The sequence below is a fragment of the Colias philodice genome, chromosome 29 (assembly GCF_061535455.1).
Source record: "Colias philodice isolate Cphi_HAF_F1 chromosome 29, ilColPhil1 Martin Lab GWU primary, whole genome shotgun sequence".
Classification (NCBI taxonomy): Eukaryota; Metazoa; Arthropoda; class Insecta; order Lepidoptera; family Pieridae; genus Colias; species Colias philodice.
In genome coordinates, this window is record NC_143114.1 from 1,869,636 (window position 1) to 1,894,122 (window position 24,487).

The 24,487-nt window shown below is 37.5% G+C and overlaps 3 protein-coding genes across 8 annotated transcripts in view; 2 read left to right on the plus strand and 1 right to left on the minus strand.

Moving 5' to 3' along the window:
• Window positions 1-15,713, minus strand: part of LOC149475761 (uncharacterized) — a 55,440-nt gene extending 39,727 nt beyond the window's left edge. For 2 of the 3 annotated variants that reach the window (XM_089712763.1, XM_089712762.1), the window contains exons 1-5: window positions 15,402-15,712; window positions 12,612-12,948; window positions 11,336-11,489; window positions 10,558-10,731; window positions 9,379-9,465 (exon numbers count right to left, since the gene is read on the minus strand). In XM_089712763.1, the coding sequence (XP_089568889.1) occupies window positions 9,379-9,465; window positions 10,558-10,731; window positions 11,336-11,489; window positions 12,612-12,948; window positions 15,402-15,580 (931 nt within the window). In that variant the 5' untranslated portion in view covers window positions 15,581-15,712. Of the gene's footprint in view, window positions 1-9,378; window positions 9,466-10,557; window positions 10,732-11,335; window positions 11,490-12,611; window positions 12,949-15,401 lie in introns of all 3 variants that reach the window. The other variant, XM_089712765.1, reaches the window with a different exon arrangement.
• On the plus strand, window positions 3,556-9,143 carry LOC149475763 (uncharacterized). Of its 4 annotated transcripts, none has more exons than XR_016317937.1 (2): window positions 3,556-3,693; window positions 9,003-9,143. XR_016317937.1 is itself a non-coding variant. In XM_089712913.1 (2 exons), exons 1-2 carry the CDS (start codon window positions 7,389-7,391, stop codon window positions 9,017-9,019), a joined length of 1,101 nt encoding a protein of 366 aa, XP_089569039.1. In that variant the 5' UTR covers window positions 6,986-7,388; the 3' UTR covers window positions 9,020-9,143. The 4 variants fall into 4 exon arrangements, 1 of the variants encoding a protein (XP_089569039.1); XR_016317938.1 differs by having other exon boundaries at window positions 3,558-3,688; XR_016317939.1 differs by having other exon boundaries at window positions 3,565-3,697.
• Window positions 3,704-6,329, plus strand: LOC149475764 (uncharacterized). The gene has a single exon (XM_089712881.1). The coding sequence runs from the start codon at window positions 3,736-3,738 to the stop codon at window positions 5,209-5,211; it is 1,476 nt and encodes a 491-aa protein (XP_089569007.1). The 5' UTR covers window positions 3,704-3,735; the 3' UTR covers window positions 5,212-6,329.
• Window positions 15,714-24,487: the final 8,774 nt, after the last annotated feature.

Sequence of the window (24,487 nt, forward strand, 5' to 3'; positions counted from 1 at the left end):
TTTTATCGCCATTCCAAGGTCTTTAGACTTCATTATTTCTTTTAGGGCCCAGTACTTTTTCCACCCTATAGCTATTCTCAGATTTATCTCTTTTATATTTTGTTCCGTGGTAGAAATAATCTGTCCCAGGTATGTGTATTGTTCGACATATTCGAGATGTTTATATCCAATTTTTATGTTCGTTTTTTGGTCATTTGTCATAAGTTTAGTTTTTTCGGCGTTCATTTTTAATCCGACTTTCAGACTTTCAATGTTTAGGCCTTGAATCATGACTTCTAAATTTTTGGGGTTTTCCTCGAGAAGGACTAAGTCGTCCGCAAACCTGAGGTGGTTCAATTTTTTTCCGTTTATATTTAGACCGAAATTTTCCCAGTCTAATTTTCTGAAAATATTCTCAAGAACTGCGGAAAATAGTTTGGGTGAGAGCGGGTCCCCCTGCCTCACCCCTTTCTCTATGTTGAATTCTCTACCTAGAGACTCTAATTGGATTCTGGCTTTACTGTTTGAGTAGATTTTTGTTATGATGTTAATGTATACTGCCGGTACTCCTTGTTGTTTTAATGTCTCCCATATGTACTCGTGTTTTATGCTGTCGAAGGCCTTGGCATAATCTATAAAGGCTATATATAAGGTTTTGTTGTATTCATTGTATTTTTCCAACACCTGCTTGACTGTGCGGATATGATCTAAAGTTGAAAAACCTTTTCTGAAGCCCGCCTGTTCAATCGGTTGCTGTTCGTCAAGCATTGGGGTGATTCTATTTAGTATAAGTTTTGCAAAAACCTTGTATACATTTGACATTAGGCTTATGGGCCTATAATTACCAATGTCTTCCTTGTCTCCTTTTTTGTATAATAATATTATATGGGATTTGGTCCATTGTTCTGGGATATAGCCACTTGTCAAGATCTCGTTGAATATTTTGGTCAGAACTGGTACTAACTCTTCCATTGTTCCTTTTATTAGTTCGTTAGTTATTTTATCTGGTCCTGGTGCTTTGCCCATCTTTTGGCTTGTAATGGCCTGCTCCACTTCTTTCTGTAAGATGCTAGGAATTGTTTCTTCGTCATCTGTATTGCAACATTTACTAATTTGGGATGGTTCTTGTTCTGCGTATAACTGTTGGTAGAAATCTGTTGCTGCATCCTTAATAGTTTTTCGCTTCGAGGTGGTCTTCGATCTCTTTCTCAGTCTTGGTATCCACTCTTTCCCAGTCTCTTTTAATTCACTTAATGCTTTTTTAACGCCTCCTGTTCTTGATATGTGGAATTCTAAGGTTTGTAATCTTTTCATCTTTCGGTCTTTCCTTATGTTCTCTCTTATTTTCTTGCTTAGTTCTGTTATAAATTTTATATTTTCTTTCCCTATTTGGTTGGATATTAGTTCTTTTCTTTCATTGATTAGTTCTAGAGTTTTGTCACTAAGTTGGTATTTGTTGTGGTTTTGGTTTCTGTTTGTGGTCACATATTTCTGTAGCTGTTTCTCAAGGAGACTATATTTTTCTCTCACGTTATTTGCACCACTCATTATAACGTTCACCATGTCTTCTAGGTAATTTGTGTTAAAGCTGCTGTAGTCAGCTTTGAGCTGTTCTGTCACATAATTTTTAATATGCGTCCGGGAAGTTTTATTTGGGTGTTTTTTGAGAGAGCTTCTTACCATTCGATGATTTGTGTTGAAATTGAGCTTAGATATAACTGTGGTATCTGTAAATGCCTTTGGGTAGCTGCTTATTACGTAGTCAATCTCGTTTTTGTACGATCCATCCGGAGAGATCCAAGTCCACTTATTTTTTATCTTTTTCTTGAAAATTGAGTTAATCACAGTCAAGTTGTGTTCCATTAAAAAGTTGATTAGCTTCTCTCCGTTTTGACTTCTCTTTCCTTGTCCATACTTTCCAAGAACATGTTCTTCGCTGTTTTGCCTTCCACCCACCTGAGCGTTGAAATCTCCCATTAAGATTATGTGTTTGTCAGAGTTGGATTTTACTGCTAGTGAAATTTCCTCGTAAAAGGCATCTATTGCTGATTTTTCCGCTTGTTCTGTAGGTGCGTATGCTTGCATTATTGCCCATTGCTTCTTGTATCCTGGGAATTTGATGATCAGCAATGCCAGCCTTTCAGAGATACCATTAAGTTCTTGTATATATTGTTTTAGAGATTTCTTGATTATGAAGCCCACTCCTCTTTGGCCTGGCGTTTCTCCCTTTTGAAATAGGATGTAATCTTTATGCTCTTCAATTTTTTCGCCTAGTCTCCTCATTTCGCTTATACCTAATATGTCTAGTCTTATGTCTTCTAGTGCTTTTTCCAGCTCCATCAAGCTTTCCTGTGTCCTGAGGGTTCTCACATTTAGGGTTGCTACATTGAATACTTCGCATCTTTTGGTTTGTCGGGCTGGTGACGCTACAGGTCCATTTCGGATTGTATTCTGTTGTGTTTGTGTTAAGTTATATAATAATATGTTGTTGTTTCTATTTGTATTTGGAGGGTTTTGGTCTGCTTCTCCCACGGTGACCGGCCGGATTGGGATGCGATTTTTGTTTGTTTGTTTTGACATGTTTGTACATTTTGACATATTTTGGTTCCGGTTGCCTATGCCCATCATTAGTTTTTTGGAGTTTCTGCAGGTGAAGCTGTTCTTCCATTCTTAATGTATTTGAGTATGCTAGGTTTTATCATTTCCTTTGCTGAGCTTCCCGCTTGTGATAATACTGGTTCACTTTCCAGGGTCACTTTTTTCTGCATTGGTGTGTTTGGGGAGGCTGACTCACCTCGCTTTCTTTTTTCTCTGTTTTTGTCTGAAGGTTTCTTCACTACCAGTTTATCGTAGTTAATGTAGGCAATATTTCCTTTCTGTTTCTCTTCCTTTACTTGTTCCTTCAGTTGCTTCCTTATTTCTAGTACCTCCTTAGGAAAGTCTTCATTTACATAAATTCCTGGCGGGAGTTTCGACTTATTCTTAAGTATTGTATGTTTCTTCCAAATAGTTGTGACTGTAGCAACGACAGGGCGGTTTTTGTTCTTAGTCTTTTGGCCTATTCTATATATATTACTTATCTCTTGACTGTCCATAGGTATTCCAGTTTCGATTATGATTTCCTTTAAGTAATCTACTAACTCGTTTTCTGTTTTGCCTGGTTCGTCTATTCCATAGAATACTAGATTGTTTTTCCTCTTATCTTTTTCAAGCGAGTTAATTTTTTGTTCCATAGTTGCTACTTTACTTTTCAGGACTTCGTTCTCTTCTATTAGGGATTTAAATTTTATATCTATCCCTTCCATAACGCTTTTCGTCACTGCTATTGTTATTTCTAAAGTTTGTTGTTTCATCTTTTCCTCCATTTTCAATAATAAAAGTTCTATATTTGCATCCATTTTTGGGGTAATTTTAATTCTTGATGTGGCAACACTACTTTTGGTAGCTTTTGGAATTTGTTACTGGCCACTCCACAAGTGACGGTGACGTTTGAGTTTTGACAGTTTGCTGACAGATGGTCTCTTGTCTATGATAATATGATCGTGATTCTCACTTTTTAAGTTGTGTTGTCGCGGCCTGCGGTGGTGTAAGTGTATACACGTGCTTTGTGTTTAAAGTGTTTATATTTTCATATTTCTTCGTTTAATCTTGATTTTTACTATATTAAGTCTATCAAACCTGATATATTTGTGTGTTGGTGGCGGTTTATGTGAGGTTTGTTTTAATTTCTAATAGATAATAGATATTATTTAAGTCATGGAGGTATCACCTCCTGATCCACCTGATCCCCCTCCCCCTCCTGAGACTATGAGCGATAATGTGCCCCGTCCAAGGCCAAAACGTCATCTTGACCAGGATGTTGGTGAGGATATTAGAAGTAAAACAAAGAAATCTTCGCTAATCGATTGTCCTAACTCCATTTCCATAGATACTGTATATAAGCATCCGCTTCTAGAAGGCCCTATTCGACAGTATTCTGCAACTGACTCGGGACCATTCATTGTTCACTGCAGTAAGATGGAAAATGACCCTGCATCAGGCACCTCGATCCGTGCCATCAAAATCGGTCAACTACTTGTTAGTAACGGCATCAAAAATATTTGTAGAGATGGTATTAAGAAAATCGGCCGCAATAGGGTGGCTATTGAATTCTCAAGCGGTGAAGATGCCAATGTATTTATTGGTCATCCAATATTGGCACAGCACAACCTTAGTGCAATTATCCCCTTATACAATTATTCTCGAATGGGCATTGTGAGAGGAGTGCCCACTGACATTTCTATGCAGGAATTTGCTGCCAATTTGGAAATCCCTGCGGGCTTTGGGTATATCTTAAAAGCACGTAGGTTAAATAGGAAAAATCGTACAACAGAGAGCACTGAATGGATCCCCACAAACTCCCTAGTCCTAACATTCCAAGGGCAGAAGCTTCCTGACAGGGTCTTCCTGTACAAATCATCCTTAACAGTAGAGCTTTATAGACTGCCAACAATCCAGTGCCTGAAATGCTGTAGGTTTGGCCACATTAAAAACCAATGTAGGTCAAAGCCACGATGTTTTAAATGCTCAAAAGACCACCCCGGTGATGAATGTGAGGTGAGGGAATCAGATGCACATTGCATTAATTGCTCAGGCTCACACTTTGCATCTTACAATTCATGCCCTGAACAAATTCGTCAGAAGAATATTAAATCTGTTATGTCTGAGGAAAGTATATCCTATCAGGAAGCTTCACTCCGATTCTCGATTTCCAAAAAGTCCTATGCTGATGCTTCCCGGTCCGTTCCGTCCTTCAGAGACCAAGCCCCTGAAACATCCTTCCCAAGTATGACACCAAATACCATTTCCTATAAAAAAACTGTCTTCCGTGCTCCCCGCCCTCGCCCTCTTCTGGGTAAAACATACGACAAAGCGGCTCACTCTGAGATAACGCAGGCTCCTCAATCCGTGTTCGGCAATGGTTGTGCTTTATCTGGGGCTATCCCCTCCTCCCATTCTTCTATCTCTCCTCTCCCCTCTCCCTCCTCTTCTCCTTCATCTAACAACGACTCCAATGTGGTTGTATCTTGCCTTTCATTTGTTTATGACATCTTGAGAATGTACAATGATACTGAATTACCGTCCAACGTGAGATCTGTGCTTTGCAAAATTTTTGAAACGGTTCAAGTAAACAATGGCTCCACTGAATTTAATACAATGGAATGCCAGGAGCTTGCGGCCGAAAAAGCATGAACTAATTCGATTAATTAATGATTATGAACCTTTAATTATTGCTATATCGGAGACCTGGTTTATTCCAGAGTCTCGTTTTCATATTTCCACCTACTCTTGTTTACGCGACGACAGAAGTGATGGATACGCTGGATCTGCACTTTTTGTCAAAAGAAATATCCCTTTCTCTAGAATCCCTATCCCATCCCATCATGAAGACATTAATGCTGTAGCAGCAAAAGTCTTAGACTTCACTGTTATATCCCTCTATATCTCAAATCCTAACTCTTCCCTAATCCCAGATTTGTATTATATCTTCTCCTCTCTCCCTGCCCCAATACTTATTTTAGGAGACTTCAACGCCCACCATTCGTGCTGGGGCTCAAACAAAACAGATGCTTTCTCCTTGTCCTTACTAGAATTAATTGATGACCTTAACCTCTGTATTCTTAATACCGGCTCTCCCACTCATCGTGTTACTCCCTCTCAAAACCCTAATAGTGCTGTAGACCTTTCCCTCTGCTCCCCCTCTATATCTTTACTAAGTTCATGGACTGTTCTCCCTGACTCACGCGGCAGCGATCACTATCCTATTCTTCTGTCCATTAATAAACATTTTTCCAGCTCAAATCCTCCTCCCTTACTTAGGTTTAGATTATCCAAGGCCAAATGGAGCGAATTTTCTCAATCATTGGTTTTGAAAATGAGTTCCGCTCCTTTTATTAATGACATGGACAATGCTCTGAATACCTACTCCTGGTTAGTTGATTCCCTTATCTCTAGTGCCGAACAACATATCCCCTTAAAACCTTTGCATAATTACAAACCCTCAACACCTTGGTGGGATGCAGATTGTTCAGAAATAATCCGTAAAAGAGCCGATGCTGAAAAATTATATACAGCCAACATGTCAAATGAAAATTATATTAACTTTAAAAAAATTTCTGCGGAAGCAAGAAGGCTACTCAGTTCAAAAAAGAGAACAGGTTGGTCAAGGTTCTGCCAATCTCTCTCACCAAGAACTCCCTTATCTCTCATTTGGAAACAAGTGAAAATATTTAGAAATTCAATGAATCCCAACAATATATCATCATCTGATACATCCCAGTGGTTAAATTCTTTCATGAACAAACTTGCTCCCCCAATGGCTCCCAGTTTCGATTCCCTGCCCACAAGTCCTTCTTTTATCCCCTCCAGTAACTGCTTTGATGCTCCTTTCTCCATGGACGAGCTATACTGTGCTTTATCTGGGCTTGTTGATTCAACTCCAGGTATTGATGGTATTCCCTACTCCTTCCTTAAGAATTCGCCCCCAGAAATCCTATCTTTATACCTAAACCTAATTAACTCCTTTTTTGCCTACGGATTAATCCCTGAACCCTGGCGAGTCCAAATAATTATACCCATCCTCAAACCTGCTAAGGATCCTTCAGATTTCAACTCTTACAGGCCTATAGCACTGTCATCCTGCTTATTGAAGGTTATGGAGATTTTAATAAAAAACCGATTAGAATGGTTCGTCGAAAATCAAAATTTACTCCCCAAAACCCAATTTGGCTTCAGAAAAGGGGTGAGCACACTAGATAGTGTTGCTATTTTAACAACAGATATCCAGATAGCTCTCCAAAAGGGACAGTTCCTTGTGGGGGCCTTTCTCGACATTCACTCAGCATACGATAACGTCTTACTTCCTGTGCTCAGGCAGAAAATGCAAAATCTGAGTATCCCAGCGAGGATAACACGCTACGTTTGCAACCTCTTTATGTCCAGGTCAATTTGCGTACGTCAAGGACTCTCTATCTGCTCCCAGGTATGTATGGAAAGGTCTGCCACAGGGATCTGTCCTTAGCCCTCTTCTGTTTAGTTTGTATACCCACGATTTAGAATGTTCTGTTCAAAATTTTTGTGAAATCTTGCAATACGCGGATGATATTGCTTTATATGTTAGTTGCCCAAACATCAACGAGGCTGAAGTGAGATTAAACACTGCTTTGTTCTATCTCCACCAATGGTTGGATGTACATGGCCTCTCTCTTTCAGTCACCAAAAGCTCTTCGGTCATATTTTCTCGTAAGAGGAACATTCCTCCTCTGCACCTAAAATATAAATCAGAAACATTTCCCACTAGTAGTTCCATTAAATTTTTAGGCATACATTTAGATTCTAAATTATCAGGCAAATCTCACTCGAAGTACGTTATGGATAAGTGTGAAAAAGGCATTAATGTAATGCGTGCTCTATCAGGGGTAAGTTGGGGTTCTCATCCTTTCTGTCAAAAAATTTTGTATAACGCCATAGTCCGGAGTCATTTTGACTACGGTTCTTTCCTGTTAGAACCATGCAATAAATCTTGCAATACGAGTTGGGATAAGGTCCAGGCTAAGTGTTTACGCATTATCATAGGTGCGATGAAGTCCACCGCGATTAATGCGCTACAGGTAGAATGTGGAGAGCCCCCGCTCAAACTAAGAAAACAATATCTTTGTGATAGATTCCTATGTAAAGTCCTGCAAATCTCTGACCATCCTCTTATCTCCAAACTTCATACACTATACAGCCTGGTTGGAAACAACAGCTCCTATCCTCTATTAAACTCACTCTGCTATTTCTTAAACCTCCCTTCTCCCTCTTATCAAATTACCTGCAATCCCCTATTCACTATCCCGTTTCAGGCAATTGTTTTTCGCCCTAATATCCATTGCTTCAGTATTAAGAAAGGACCTGGTGCTAATGAGAACTTCAACCGAATCATAGCTGAGGAGTTCCATGGTTGGACAACTGTTTTTACGGATGCCTCAAAGCTATCGAATACTGACAATGTAGGAATCGCCGTCTGGATCCCAAAATTCTCCATAATGCTATGTCGCAAATGCCCACCGCTGACATCCTCTTACACGGGAGAGGCATTGGCTATCCTGGAAGCAGTCTCATATATTCTCTCTCATGACATGGATCAATCTATCATCTGCTCCGACTCCCAAAGCTGCTTAAATTCTTTATGTTCTAACCTATTCCGAGCCAAAATTAAACATCCTATTATCCTCAAAATAAAAGAACTCCTATTTGAATGTCATGAGAGAAATATTCGTGTGACATTGACCTGGATCCCCAGTCATTGTGGTATCCTCGGCAATGAGTCAGCAGACTGGTGTGCCAAGACTGCCTCCAGGATAGCATCTGAGTCCCACAATCTAGTATATTCCCAAGATCTTTTATCGCTTGCTCAACTGCGCCTCACTGAATCATGGAAAGCCTCTTGGAAATCATCCCAATTAATGAAAGGTAAGTTTTATGCCTCAATCCAGGGTGATATTCCATCCAAACCTTGGTTCTCAAAATTCAAAAAGGTAAGTAAGCCAGTTACTTCTGTGATCTGTCGAATAAGGCTTGGTCATTCATGTACCCCTGTCCATTTGGCTAAGATTCGGGTAAGGGATAGCTCACTATGTGAATGTGGCATAGACGAGGGCACATTAGACCATATCTTCCTCAACTGTCCTAATCACTCCCCTTCCCTGTATGATTTCCTTCCTCCAGATATCCCTAGACCCACTAACATGAACACTCTTCTAGCAATGTTAAACTCACCTATAATTGAAATTCTTTCCAACTTTATCACAACTAATAAACTAAAATTATAATTTACACCTAGATTAATTTACTATAAATATATAATATATATTAACAATATTGAGTAGCCCTATTTCGTTTGTTTTTAACTAACTCTCATATCATTTATTATCTGTCTGAATTAACAGTACTAATTTTTATGTTGTGTATCTATATATTGTGTTTGTCTCTTTTTGTTTTAGGTATATCTGTGTTTTGATTGACATCGGTATATTAATGTTAGTTTCTCAAGCGTGTATTATCTTCCCAACGTGACATTGGCAGAATTGTACTCAAACAAAATTGCCACCCTTCGAAAAAATTGAATTGAATTGAATTGAAGTTGTGTTGTCAAATGAAATTTGATATTTTCAAGCCCAAACTTGTAACTTTGCACTGTTTTCACTTGCGGATATTGCTTATTTGTGTTTCTGTGATACTTTTGTGACTCGGCACAACTGTTCGATCACTCTTTACCACTGGTTTATATATTTAATTACGGAGCTTCGTGACGCACTTGTTTACAGTATGACCGCCGGAACCGGAATCCCCTATTAATATTAAGTATATTTAACTCACAATTAGGCATCTGCTGGTTATTCTGTATAGATTCGCCCGGCGGCATTTCATCCATGTCAACTGCCGCTTCGGGTTGATCTTGTTTCGCTGAAATATAGAAAAACAAAGTATATTTATTAAAAAAGAATACATAAATAGTGCATAATGTCATTTATATAATTTTGATGCTTTACTGTTACAAATAAAACATTAAGTTGAAACTGTATCTGATGATATCTGATTCATTTAAATTTTAATCTTGTATTCATTCAATTGTTTTTGACAAAAAATATACTCTCTCTTCAATATAGTTTATTAAAAAACTAAACCCCTTTCAAATTGTTTGAACTAAACCAAATTTAAATGGAACCACATTGGAGGCACAAGCACAAGCTTTCAAATAAAGAAGAATCATCGAAATCGGTTCACCCAGTCGAAAGTTGTAAAGTAACAAACCAAAAAATAGACATTAGTCTATTCTTAATTAATTGAATTAAGAAATTTAATTCAGGACCTCCTCCTTTTTTTGATATTGATAGAAAAATAAATCAATCAATTATAATGTAACAAATAATATAACTTGTACATAAAGCTGGTCTTGTTGCTTACCAGTAATTTCATTCTGGCCATCTAGTAGAAAAAAAAGTACCAAAATTCAGAATATTGGAGACGAAATTGGAATATGCAATTTTTCTTGTGAAAACAAAGTTTACAATGGGACAAAATTAAACAAAATATATAGTAAAAAAATTTTAAATCCTGTATAAACTATAAATTTCCAAGCAGAATTTTACAGTGTATAATTAAAATTGAAAGTTTACAAAATTTGAATTAAATCTAAAGTGGGTCAAAATTGAGTTTAAAAGAGTCGGCTACATATACAAACATACAGGTGAAGCTAATATAAGCGTGATAAATCGATTTGATTTCAATTGCACCCGTACAAATATGGGCTATTATTAATTATTTTTAACCAAAAATTTAAAAAACGCCTTAACCCATTGACCACCGTAAGGCCCGATCGGGGCGCGACACAATAGATTTTCTATTGTGTCTGTGATTCCGAGGACTGATGGATTAAAATGTTCAGCCTGGTCCCAAAAGGCACAATCATTAATACGGTCATACAAAGTCGGTACATAATAAGTCATTAATAAAAAAAAAACTCCCTCTTTTATTAAAAGTCGGTCAAAAACTCACCCTCCTTAACCCACGGCGGGGGCTGCGTCATAAACGGGGGCACAGCGCCGGGGCCCCCGCCCTGGGGCCCCACGCCGGGGGGCATCATGCCCATCATGCCGTTCATCATGCCCATCGGGGGCCCCATGGGGTTGCCCATCGGCATCGATTGGTTGCCCATGCCTGGGTGCTGGCCTGGTAGGATAAATGTTTACTTAAAGTCATGGAATCCCAACTAATATTATAAATGCGAAAGTAACTCTGTCTGTCTGTCTGTTACGCTTTCCCGCTTAAACTTCTCAACCGATTTTGATGAAATTTGGCACAGACAATCTTTAGACCCTGAGAAAGAACTTAGGCTACCTTTCATCAAAACACCACGCGGGCGAAGCCGCGGGCGGAAGATAGTTACAGAATATTTTAGAACAAAACAATGTAGAAATACTTGTCTCAATGACAAGTAGTAGCAGATATTTAGCCAAACGTGTTTTAAGCTGATAATAGTTTTTTTTATAATTGTCAAGGTAATACAGTGAAACTCATCAATTTTTTTTACGCTATCTAATGTTAAAAAGATTAAAAAAATGTTATTGCCTTTGTTGTAATATTATTTATAATTTTTTTTCACAACCATTGTTTATCATTAATTTGTACAACGCATTTTGCTAATGTGTAAGATAATAATTAACAGTATCTTCTATATATTATAATAATAAGAATGGCTTGACCGGTTTTGAGTAAATTTTATGTATTTATTACACTTCAATAATTCATATTTCATTTATTAAAAGCGACTCACCGCTAGAAGCCATAGCCTCCATCTCCGCCTGCGTGATCACCTTGCACGTGGGGCTTTCCTGCGGACGAGTCCATGTAGTTTCCCTCGTCCTGTGGTGGTAGTAGTACGATTTGCCCTCTTCCGATTTAGTCTCCACCCAAATTTCTGGTGGCGGCTGGAAAAATAGATGTAATTTAAGTAGAGAAATAAATAAATGAAAATGAGTGAATAGGTCCCATTATAGTGTAGTTCTTAACGAAGAAAGAAAGAACGAATGTTTATTCAGCACCACTCAAAACAAGCAGAAACAAAAATAAATAAAAAATACAATAGGTAGGTATTTATGGCTGATCAGTGTGGTGCTAAAAGGGTAGCTACTCAGCATGTGCTACATGTTATGTTGTGAAGTGCTGATTTTCAGTAATTTTATTAAACTAACAATTGTTGTTTATCCTGGTAAATAAGACACAATAAATCATGTTAAACCACATTTTTTTTTTTTTTTTTGTTCCTTCTTTTACTGCAATCTGTCTCCTTGGGGGACATTCAGCAGTATGCTGGTTGGTGCTTATAATGCTGGCGCGCACGGCATGTGACCTGTGTCACATCCTTATTGTTTCAACAGTATCCACCACATTTGACTGCTATTTATTATTAACCTTTATCGAGTTAGTTCTATTCAAGCCACAGTAGTAGCCAAATGTATCTAGAATATTTTTGTTTTAATTTATGAAGTTCATATATATTTTTATCAGATGCTTTTCATCACACATACAATACATTGAATATGGGGCTAACGTAATGTGTGTGGGTGTCTATCAATAACTTATCAGCTAGTGGCAACTTGATCATACATAAATCGTAATAACATAATAAATATTTGAACATATAACAAATTTTTAAATGTATGAATTATTTTTAAACGTATGAATTTCAGGGGCAGTGGTGGCTGAAATAAATGATTTTTCAATTTATCTGCGCATGTTGTAACATCACCACTGCTTGAACGGAGAAGGAAAACATTGTGAAGAAACCGACTTGTCGAAGAATCAAAAGTTCGACGACATGTGACGTCCGCCAACCCGCACTTGGCCAGCGTGGTGGATTATGGCCTGTACCCTCATAGGAAGCCCGTGTCTCAGCAGTGGGAACGTATATGGGCCTAACACCTAACTTGGCAAGTTAGTGTGAAAGGGATAAAAAAACATACATGCGTCATTCAACGTCATATTTACTTGTTACAATTTAATGGTCATAGTGCAATCTCCAGTGTATTAGATATAAGCTTCTTGCTTACCATATTAGGGGGCGGCATGCCCGGCGGGCCAAACGGCGGGGGCTGTCCCATCATATTCGGCGGCGGTCCCATCGGCCCGCCGGGCGGCATCATGCCCGGCGGCGGCGGGCCGAACGGCGGCGGGCCGCCCATCATACCGGGCGGGGGCGGTCCCATTGGCCCCCAGTTGTTGTCGAAGTTCGGTCCCCCGTTCGGACCGAATCTAGGACCACCGCGGCCGCGGAAGAACCCACGGCCCCGCATCGGAGGCCCGCCCGGGCCGTAGCCCCGGCCACGGAAACGCATTGGTGGAGGTCCGTTCATCCAGCCGGGGGGAGGCATGCCTCTGCCGCGACCCCTGTAATAAATGTTTTGTTAAGTTACTATCTTTCCAGCAGTGGCTTCACCCACTGTGTCTAAAACCTAATAAATTATAAACTAAAACCTACCCCAATAAGCAATGTATCTATTAAAAGAACTGCATCAAATCCATTGCATATTTTAAAAGATTTAAGTATACATAGGGACAGACAGTAACAGCTAATTTGTTTAATACTATGTAGCGATAGTGATTATTAGCCCATAGATTTTTCAGAAATAGACTACATATAGGCACCAGTTTTCAAGTACAAAAAGAATCATCAAAATCGGTTAACCCAGTCAAAAGTACCCTAGACGAGAGTAAATGTAACAAACACAAGAAATAAAGTTGAATTGAGAACCTTCTTTTAAAGTAGGTTGAAAACTATATTACAAATTAAAAAACAAATTCTTAATGATATTGAAACAATGCTAAAAATAATATCAACACCTTTAATACATGCAATTTAACTTGAGGCTATATCTACACACGCTATGTACAATCGTTGAACAATATTTGAATAACCTTGAACGTCCTCACTAATTGTATAAATGTAAATGTGTGTGCGTTTCAAAGCCGAGTGAAGTACTCAAGCATTTTTGTGTGGAGAATGTTGAAGAAACTAGTTTTTAACATAATATATTCAACACTAGCTGTTCTCTGGAGTTTTACCCGCATTGCTCTATTTCTTTGGTCTTAGTCTTATAGTCTATCCTATACCTAGCCTTCTTTGATAAATGTGTGTATATAATATATCTAATAGTGAAATAATTTTTTCTAATCAGACCCGTGGAAAGACCACACTCGTTGCACTGAACTGAAACTTATTATGTAAAGTGCGTATTTATTATTTATGAAAATAGATTGTAAAATATGTTAAGTACCACTGTGTGATAATAATGTGCAGCTAGTACTTAATAATTAAAATGTTATGAAGGTGGTTGACCCAAAGCAATTCAAGCTATAAAGAAACTCTTTGTTACAAGGAACAATAGTCCATAAGCAAAAAATATGTGTAATTTAAACAAACATTTTGGTCAAGCAGTGATCAAGTACCAATTTACACCTTCAAAATACTACAGTACTAAAATACAGTTGTAGATATTATTTCTCCTCAACATCAATCACCTATTGCAGGTAATATGTCATATAATTATAAAGCTGAAGAGTTTGTTTGTTTGAAGGCGCTAATCTCAGGAACTACTGGTCCGATTTGAAATTCTTTCGGTGTTAGATAGCCCATTTATCGAGGAAGGCTATAGGCTATATATGATTATATATAATATAAAGAATATCCTCGATAAATGAGCAATCTAACACCGAAAGAATTTTTCAAATCGGACGAGTAGTTCCCAAGATTAGCGCATTCAAACAAACAAACTCTTCAGCTTTATAATATTAGTATAGATTTATTTTACTTTAACAACACAGATATCCTTACTGAACAGAGATATAAAATCACACAGAATTTTTCACATCAAAAATAGTTGTAATATTTTGGTCTTATCTTGGAATGCACAGACAATTTTGCAATACTAATAATTTATATAAAATATGAAGTTATTATGAGCAGTAAGCCTTAAACCAAAATCAAATAATTTAAATAAATTCTGACTATAAATTGAAATTGAATAGAATTCAACTATAATTTATTTATAGCAATGCAAGCAAACAATTTAATATATCACTCAATGTTAAGTGATCTCAGTCAAACATGATTTTAACATGAAAAAGCTATGTTACCAAGCTTTGCTCAATTTTATTTAAATAAAGCCTTGCTTGAACTATTCCCCCAAAAACCCCAAACACATAATATTAAAGCAGTATGGTAAATTAGTCTTGAAAATATTTGGTGCACTTATTGCATTAAATGTATATCTTCACTTGTATCTTCATTAAGATCGGTTACAATTACCGTGGTAATATAACAGCTAAGCAGATTTCTATTCTATTGCTTTAGAGACTCCTTTACAACATGGACAAGTTTATCAATAGAGAAATCTCACATAATTACACACAAATTGAGGGTCCAAATATTTTAGTACCATTCTAATTCTATAGAGATATAGAAAAGTATAGATATTATAGAGAATGTTTAAAAATATTCTTATAATTACAATTTACTTCAATCACAATAATAATTGAAACTTCGCCCAGTTCATATTTAAAAGTACATTTATGTATTATATTGTATGAACATATTCGCAAGCAAGTTGTATCCATGGATTTGTATATAGGTTGTTAGATCAATACATATATAATATGAATGCTGAATGTATAGCAAATATGCATCCTGGATACCTTAAGTATAATTTTATATATTCTTCAATTAATGAATATTGATATATATCCGATATTTTTCCATGAGATGCATGGTTATAAAAACCTTCAATGTTGTACCATGTACCACGAAGTATTGGCATTACTGTCGTATATAAAAATTGATATACCTGAAATTACCGCGGCCTCGCGGTGCTCCTCGGTAACCATTTCCACTGTCTTCATCATCATACGAGTCCTCATAACCAAAATCGAAGTCATTTTTTGTTTCACTGTTATTATCATTTGTATCATTGCGATTACTATCACTCGCGGCGGAGTCTTGTGTGTCCATATATTCTTCCTCCATATTTATTACGCACTTATTATTTCTACACTGAAACTATTCTGCATTCCTATATACAATATTTGCACTTCGCAGTTTTAAACCGAACTTTGCATTCGCAATGGCGGAAACAACATTGGTCGAATCAAAATGGCGGGCTGGCTTCGCTAGTGATGTAGCGTGATATCGATTCAAAACTTAAACCGATTTTTACAACTTTGTATCAGGCAGCACCAAATTTTAAGCTTGCTAGAATATAATCTGTAGCTACCTACGCATGTCGAGAGGTCGAGAGCAAGTCGAGAGTTCAGAATCCGTCTCTACTGGGATAAAGAAAACTATAAACAAAAAAGAAGAAGAAGAAGAAGAAGTCGAGAGAAGGTCGAGAGTTACAACCACAGATTAAGTATTAGTTACTGGTTACAACTTTTTTAAGGAAGCTGATTTCAATATGAATTATTTTTGAATTGTTTTGATTTTCTCTGATTCATAATAGTCTAAGATCCGAACTTAAATCGGCATTTAACGCGTTAATAATAGAATCAAACTTATTATAACATTAATTTCTTATATGATAAAATATTTTTAAGAAATGGGTAGACAAAAAAATCTGTAAGTACATAAGATCTTTAATTATTTTTTTTGATTATATTATGTTGCCTAACATTTTAATGGTAAAAGCAAGGTAAATGCATTAAAAATGTCCGTATTTATGCAAAATGGAACCACTCGACAAATTTCGTTTTTTGCTTTTATTGAAGAATACTCACCCAAAAGTGGTCTAAATTCTTATACAAACAAGAACCACATGATTTTTACGTTGGAAACAAGGTATACTAAAAGCAGAAAGGAACCACCAGCAACAACGAATAATTACATATTAAGCAAAACCGAACCACAGCACCACGGGACTGCTTTGTTCAAACAAATAAACGAAATTACTATCATGTCATTTTATACAAAACAGATCCACACCTACTTGGTACCATTATACATTACACATATTTCTATTAATAACATTTATTTTTAATACACAAAATGGAACCAGGTTTCTGTGGTATGGTTATGCGTAAAATAAATACATAATTTAATTGTAATTTTTTATTGCAAAATAAAACCACAAGCATTCGGTTCTATTATGCATAAATAAATATTGTAAAACATCCTGAAAGCCATCATCGCTATATGGAACCAAATGCCTTGACTTGTTACAATGCTTCTCATCTTTAAACAACGTATTTCATTACTTAAATACTTATGATCTAAGCTTAAATAGCTCAAAGTGCAAAACTCCAATTTTTAAAGTAAAACGTCGAACATCTGTCAATATAGGTGACATATTCAGCGAAGTAGTTCGCAAAGTAAGTTCTATTGTTTTTGTTAATTACCTTTAAAATTAAATGTGAAAATGTTTAGTAATACATAAATAAGCAAGCAATTGGTAAGAAAAGCATTGGAGACGAACACCGAAGATAATAATGAAGATACAACGGGTAAGCAGTTTTATTTAATGCATTTAAGTACTTATTGAATCTGAGATGCAGGTACGCTTTATCCACTTTTGATTCATTCCCGATTGTGGTGTGATTTTAAGAAGATATTTCATTAAGTAAGTGCAAGAGGAATCCTCTGTGGATTTACGTATTTTAACGACAATGTTGTTGTTCACGAAGGCGAGTCGAATTAAGAGTCATTTTGTTACGATTCATCTGTCATTGTGAGATGAAACTACTAAACCCTGTTTTAAAAATAACTGTCGATGATCTATTTACCTACCTACTATTTTGGTAAAATACGTTTAGATTCAGATTCAGTAGGTACAGTACATTCAGCCACATCATTCAGTGCATATAATTATTTGTTTGATTTTAAAACTCGCGCGGCCACTGTTTTGACCGGAACAAGGCCCTAGCCTGCGAAATTCAAAATTTTAACAAGTTTATTTAATTTTTTGCTAGGGTTGCCACTGTTGCGTATGATTTTTAGGGTTCCGTACCCAAAGGGTAAAACGAGACCCTATTACTAAGACTCCGCTGTCCGTCTGTCTGTCCCTCCGTCTAGTTAGACAGTTGAAATTTTCATATGATGTATTTCTGATGCCGCTGTAACAACAAATACCAAAAAACAGAATAAAATAAATATTTAAGAAGCTCCCATACAATAAACCGTGATTTTTTTGACGTTTTTATAGATAATGGTACAGAACTCTTCGTTGCGTGAGTCCGACTCGCACTTAGCCAGTTTTTTGTACATGGCGCATGTACATACAACATAGTCATAGACACGGCTTTATAAGAACTAATAATATTTTGCTGTCGCCATATACGCCATATACGTATAAAAGCCACGTGGCTTTGTTTTGATTTAAAGCTTTTTTCTTTTTATTACAGAAGCTATAACGAAGAACCTTATACGTCGGTGCCTCTGGAGAAGCTTTCTTCACCTTCTAGCGATATTCAGGCCATATTACATCTCATTGCACAAGATGCACAGAGTTTTTATAACGGTCTCATTAGTGATGATGCAATAGAAGACCACATAGATGGACTAGACACGGTGGATTTCGAAATGCAATTTGATGATAACGTCGAATAAACGTCCTATATAAGTATTATTTTATATATTTTATTAATTAAAGCTTTATTACGATATTATAAATACATAGTTTCATTTATATCATTAAATCCCTGGGTTGTGGTTCCTTTTTGTATAAGAGAAAACCTATCAATTGATAAATGTTAAAAGGAACCACATGCACATTTTCTTAATTATCTAGAAAGTTTAAGAGTATTCAGAGCAAATTTATATACACATACTTAAATAAGTAATTTATCAATGAATTTAAATAAAATAAATTTCAATTTTACTTCATCTAACAGAGCTGCAAATGTTTTTGTAAATCCTTTGATATCTCAGAAGTGCGTTTTTGCTGGGTGGTTCCTTTTTGCTTAAATACGGACAAATATGTTTCAAGTTCAATATAATATAAACTCAAGCTACTTCTGTAAATGCACACATTTTCATCCCTGAATATGAGAGTTTTATTTTGCTACCATTTTTCCACTCAAATACCAGAAGATTTAATTGGATTTATGATTTCCATTTTCTATATATTTTGCACTAACTGAGTGCTTAATTTCTAGCCTCTTTTTTTAATTTGCCGTCAGGTACTTAAGTAAGGTATATTCTTAGGTATATTAATTATTAAAATTGAAAATTATTGAACCATGGATAAATTTACTTAATGTGAAAGTGAGAGTGTACGAGTGTACCAAACATGAAAACTTTTTCGCTATTTGACATTCAAAAGTGCGTGAGCACTTGGTGCATATAATATGTTCTGTGATGGTTCTGTGACTCGGTGAGCACTTTCGAACAAGTATCGAACGTTTTATGTCCAATCACAGAATACATAATAGTAGCTAAACGCTACAGAACGGACACTCTCCGCCTCCCGCCAAAATTAAACTTACCTCACCCCCGCGCGATCAGACATAAAATGGGCCATATTTTTCTGCAAGGACGATACGCAACGAAGATTGACAACATTAATCAAATTGACTTAAAGTAATTTTATTATTTTGGATTTGTGATTATCGTTTTTCGTAGAAAATGGTTAGATATTGTGCTGTTTACGGATGTATTTCATCAGAAAAACGCGAATTTTTTTTTTACGCTAGTCACAAATGTGCCAACCATAAAGCGTTAACACACACATTTGCAGTCTCTACGGTGTGACTGTCAAAACGATCATTTTGTATGGAGTGTCCGGGGTGTGGTCCATTAAAAATACTTTTACCGACTTCAAAAAAGGAGGTTCTACATATTTTTTACTTTTATTTCCTGTTCTTTTACATACACCTACGCTATGATCATATTTTATTATGCTCGATGGCTGGATGCAAGAAGCTTATATCTAATACACTGGAGATATAAGCTTCTTGGCTGGATGTAACAATTTATATTATTTGCTATTTAAACGGTTGAGGTACATTAGACCTTGTTAATAAATTGATGACGTATGTATATATTGTATTGAATCAGCAAAGCATTGCCACTATTTTTCAGTCTAGCTCGAGTGATCCTATATGCTTGAGAAAAAAAAATGACCCCTTACTTAGCTACGTGCATCCACAGTTGCAAAAACACGATATAATTGGTTAAGTGGTTTAGGAGTCCATTGAGGACAAACATTGTGACACGAGATTTATGTATATATATTATACTAGTGGTCCGCCCCGGCTTCGCTCGTGGTACATATTTCGCAATAAAAGGTAGCCTATGTCCTTTCTCGGGTATCAAAATATCTCCATACCAAATTTCATGCAAAATGGTTCAGTAGTTTAGGCGTGATTGAGTAACAGACAGACAGACAGAGTTACTTTCGCATTTATAATATTAATATGGATTAAATTTTTGTAGTTATAATTTTGTGTAACTATGTATTTTCAATTCACCTTCGCAATAGTAACTGGAAGAATAACGTTTGCTAGGTCAAAATTATTATAAAAATGTATTATTAAAAGAAAATGTCGGTATATATATGCTTTTTATTAAGCTATCATATGATAGTGATATTAATTTTCAAAATTCCTACTACCTACTATAGCTTACAAGTTACAAGCAAATTTAATTATTCCTCTTCTTACTTATTTTTTCTTTGCATCGGCATTTATGATTAGTCTTCTTTCTCGACATGTCATTGCATTCAAATATGTGGTGTAATAGCAGACATTTAGATCCATAGGTATGGTACGGCCATGATGAGTCGGTTTACGGCAATCCGGCCCTTTATTCAACGTTGATGGCATTAATCTCGGCACCACAGTTCTTGGAAAACTTTCGCTTGCATCTAATCCAGCTTTGCGCTTCACATACACATTGGAAAATTTGTTCGTACTTTCCTTACTTTTTTGCGCCGTGGGATTTACATCACATTTTGGGTACGACTGTGAAAGGCCGGGCTGAGGAGGTATGTAATTCTCTGCTGTGAAGAAAGGCGTTTCTACAGGTACTGGTTCTATGGGAACGTTAAAACCATAAGGAGATCCACAAGGAGCTGAATATGTTCCAGAGGGATCGTATTGACCCATATGACTGTATGCATTAAATTGTGAAAATGGATTCTGAAACTGATCGTTGGGATAATTATAGTTAGTATTCTGGTAAGTATGAGGGTAATTATATGGCCCATAAGTTCCAGGCATATTTTGTAAAGGTCCAGATACTGCACCATAACTTATAGGCCCAGGATTTTGAAATTCTTGATGATTTCCCATATTAACCGGGTTAAATACGCAGCATGGTAAACAAGGTCCGCACGGCGGACAAGGGCCACAGGGGGGGCAGGGGCCGCATGGACGACAAGGTCCAATGCACGGTGGGCCACATGCAGAACCAGGGCAGGGCGCAGCTGGGCCACATGGACCTCCAGGTGTTACAGGGCCAGCACAAGGTCCACACGGCCCAGTAGTAACATGATACGGGCCACAAAACCAAGTACCGTATGGATAATAGAAATAACCAGTCATATATTGCAGGCATTTGGGAGGACAGTTGCAAGGAGGAGGAAGACCACACGGTCCGCAAGGTCCTCCACAGGGACCACAAGGGCAGGGACAGGCGCAACTACTGCTTAAATTCTGAAGAGTGTCTGACATCGTGGTTGCACTTCTAGATTGATTTAATGCTACACGATTATCTTTACATCCTCTTGGTGCATTTAGTTGAGCCAATTGTATTTTTGACGAAGTAATTTCGGGCCTTTCCAGCATCCTTATAGAAAAACATGGCGTGGACATACTTCGGCGCAGAAGACAACGTTGACTCTGGATTTTTGGTTTTGACTTCATCTCCTTTACATTCGAGTTTGGCAGCAGAAATACTTTTCGTGAATACCCTCTGATTTCGTTCTTCAAAACGTTGTTTGCTGAAAGGATGATTTTCAACTGTAGTCTTGTTTTATACCTAGCGAAATTTAGGAATATTCATTTAATGGTTTTGAAATAAAACAAAAATTATTTTAAATATGATTGTTTATTAAATATTAAAGCAAGTACCTAAATTAAACAGATACCAAAGGGGTGAGGTTAATTTCATTGTATTATTATTAATTTGCTGTCTCAGCGAAGTAGCACTGACTTTTTGAACATGTTATCTATATCATACCTATTTTCATTTGTATAGTGTGGTATGTTACAATTCTTCGTATGGACGTGGATATGGATTTTTGTATTGTGGAATTGTAGAGTAGTTAAAAGAATCTGGTCGAATACGAGGGTGATCTCTTTCCTCTTTTGTTAAAATAGTTTTTGGCTTATCTAGTTGTGGACATTGATGATAATGTTTATATCTTTTGTGACAAATGGGACTCTTAACTTTCTTTTGTGGATCAAACGTTCGATTATTTACTGTAGAAGCTCGTACTTGTGATTGATGGTGATATTCACTTGGGAATTGGGCATCTTGCACAGGCTGTGACACATTTTGTTGTGCAGCTGCATTTTGTGCACCATATGAACCACAAACGATTGAAGAAATGACAGGAGGAATTGGATTTTTAGGATTGAACGTTGGTGTTCTTGGAAAACAATTTGGCAACCACTTTGATACTCCTGGACGTTTGGTAGGATCATAAATCGGAGGTGTAGTGACATCGTGATTTGGAAAGGACGAAGGTTGGTTCATTTCAGATGGATTGAAAACAGCCCCAGCCGGGCAAATGCAAGCTGGACAACATTTACACGGCACACAACCTGGACGCGGAACGGGGACACAAGTACCTTGTACGTGATAAGGCCCACAAAACCAAGTGCCGTACGGGTAGTAGTAGTAACCAGTCATATATTGTATGCAACGCGGTGGTGTGTTACATGGAGGTGGTAGGCATGAACAGCCACACTTGCAACCGCAAGGGCCACATGGGAATGGACAAGGACAACCCGCATCGCACGCTTTGCTGTATGATCTTAATGATGTGTATTTGATATTTACTTGATTGTGACAGACAGGTATGTTCTTGCTCATAGAATGTGTATGTGTAGTGATGTTCGCAGTGCTAAAGCTTCGTATTGGAACGGATGTTTTCTTCGACTCGAGCACTAGGCTGGGACTCGATAGGCAATGATGGACAGATGATTTCGTGCTGGTAGTGGCGCTGCTCTTCAGCCTTGGATATGGTGTAGACCTCTTGATCTTCGATTGTCCCAACGAAAACGACTTGTATCGCATACCCCGAAACGATAACGCCGCGGCTGTAAAGTGTAGTATGTTGTACGCCTTGAAAATATTATTTTCTTTAACACGTTATAGAAAGAAATAAAGACTGAAAATTTGTTAAAGGTATTTAATAGGCATAACAAAATAGATACATGAAGTTATCAAAAGCTTAATAAATGTACCAAGGTTTAATGAACTTTAATGGAAGGGATTCTTGTAATTTTCTTATCATCTATGTTTTCAGTCTTTGCTTTAGAGGTTGCTTGTGTTGGCATAATTGGTTGTGCCGCTGGCATAATTGGTTGTGCCGCTGGTTGTGGTGGCGGCGATGCCGTTACTGCAATGGCCTGCGAGCCACACATAGGGCACACGCCCCCTTCGCATTTCTTCACCGGCTTCGGACAAGGGCATGGACAGCAGGGTCCGCATGGACCACAAGGTCCACATGGTCCACACGGTCCACAAGGTCCACACGGTCCGCAAGGTCCGCAAGGTCCACACGGGCAGGGGCATGGACACCGACAAGGGCCGCAGGGTCCACATGGTCCGCAGGGCCCGCAAGGCCCGCATGGTCCACAAGGGCCACATGGCCCGCAAGGGCCACAAGGGCCACATGGCCCGCAAGGGCACGGGCAGCGACATGGTCCGCAAGGTCCGCAAGGACCACAGGGCCCACATGGCCCACAAGGTCCGCAGGGTCCACACGGCCCGCACGGGCCACAGGGTCCGCACGGGCAGCCGCAGCTAGGGGCATCTTTATCCTTCTTATCACTGAAGTGCCGTATCGGTAGGATGTGATCGCCACAACATAACCTAATCCTCGCGTTACACGGTGGCCGAAACGAAGCGCTGCGAGCCGCCACTGCAAAGGACATCCACGCTTATAATACTCAGCTTTCGACAACTATCCGCTGGTGGTTAGTGCTATTCGAAGAACGACCGCCTGCAGTCGAGTATTATAGCCTGGATGTCCTTAGGCAGTGGCCACCGTTCTCCGAAATAACACGATACGTCACCAGCGGCAACTACCTACAGCAAATGCTTGAGAATTTGAATGAAAACTTGCATAATATAAACTAGCCAATCAAGAGGTTGTCAATGTGACATCAACTTGAAGGGAGATTAAATCTTAAATATCAATATTACACAACTATGTATAGTGATCTTTTATAAAATATATGAGAATCAAACAGAACCTATAAATAATCGAATTTATCGATAACTATTGGTAAGGAATGGAACATCACTAGCAATGCTTACAGGCGGTATTATCAAATTTAAATGATGTTAATTTATTTCTTCAGCTATAAAAATAAGTACGTCTTAACTTTACTACTTATTTACCTTATGAAAATGAATACGCTTTTTTAAATGTTTGTTGTTTTAAATAACGCTAAATGGATTACAGATGTATTGATCACGATGATTTAAACTACGTTGAATGATATAAATATTATTCTTCATCACTTTACTTACATAATATAGCAGGGTTCTTTTTATTACTGGCTGATGCAAATGATCGACTTTTCATGCATTTTAATAAAGATATGTTCTTTGGCAGAACAGATTTCCTTAGCATTTGCGCCATTATTTGTTGATATATTGATTCTATTTATTTGGTTTTAAACTGTAAATTTTTACTATTTTGTTGAAATTTTACTTGAAAATTTTGGCCATGGTAGAGGGACAGGCTTGCCGTGTCGGAACAAAAGC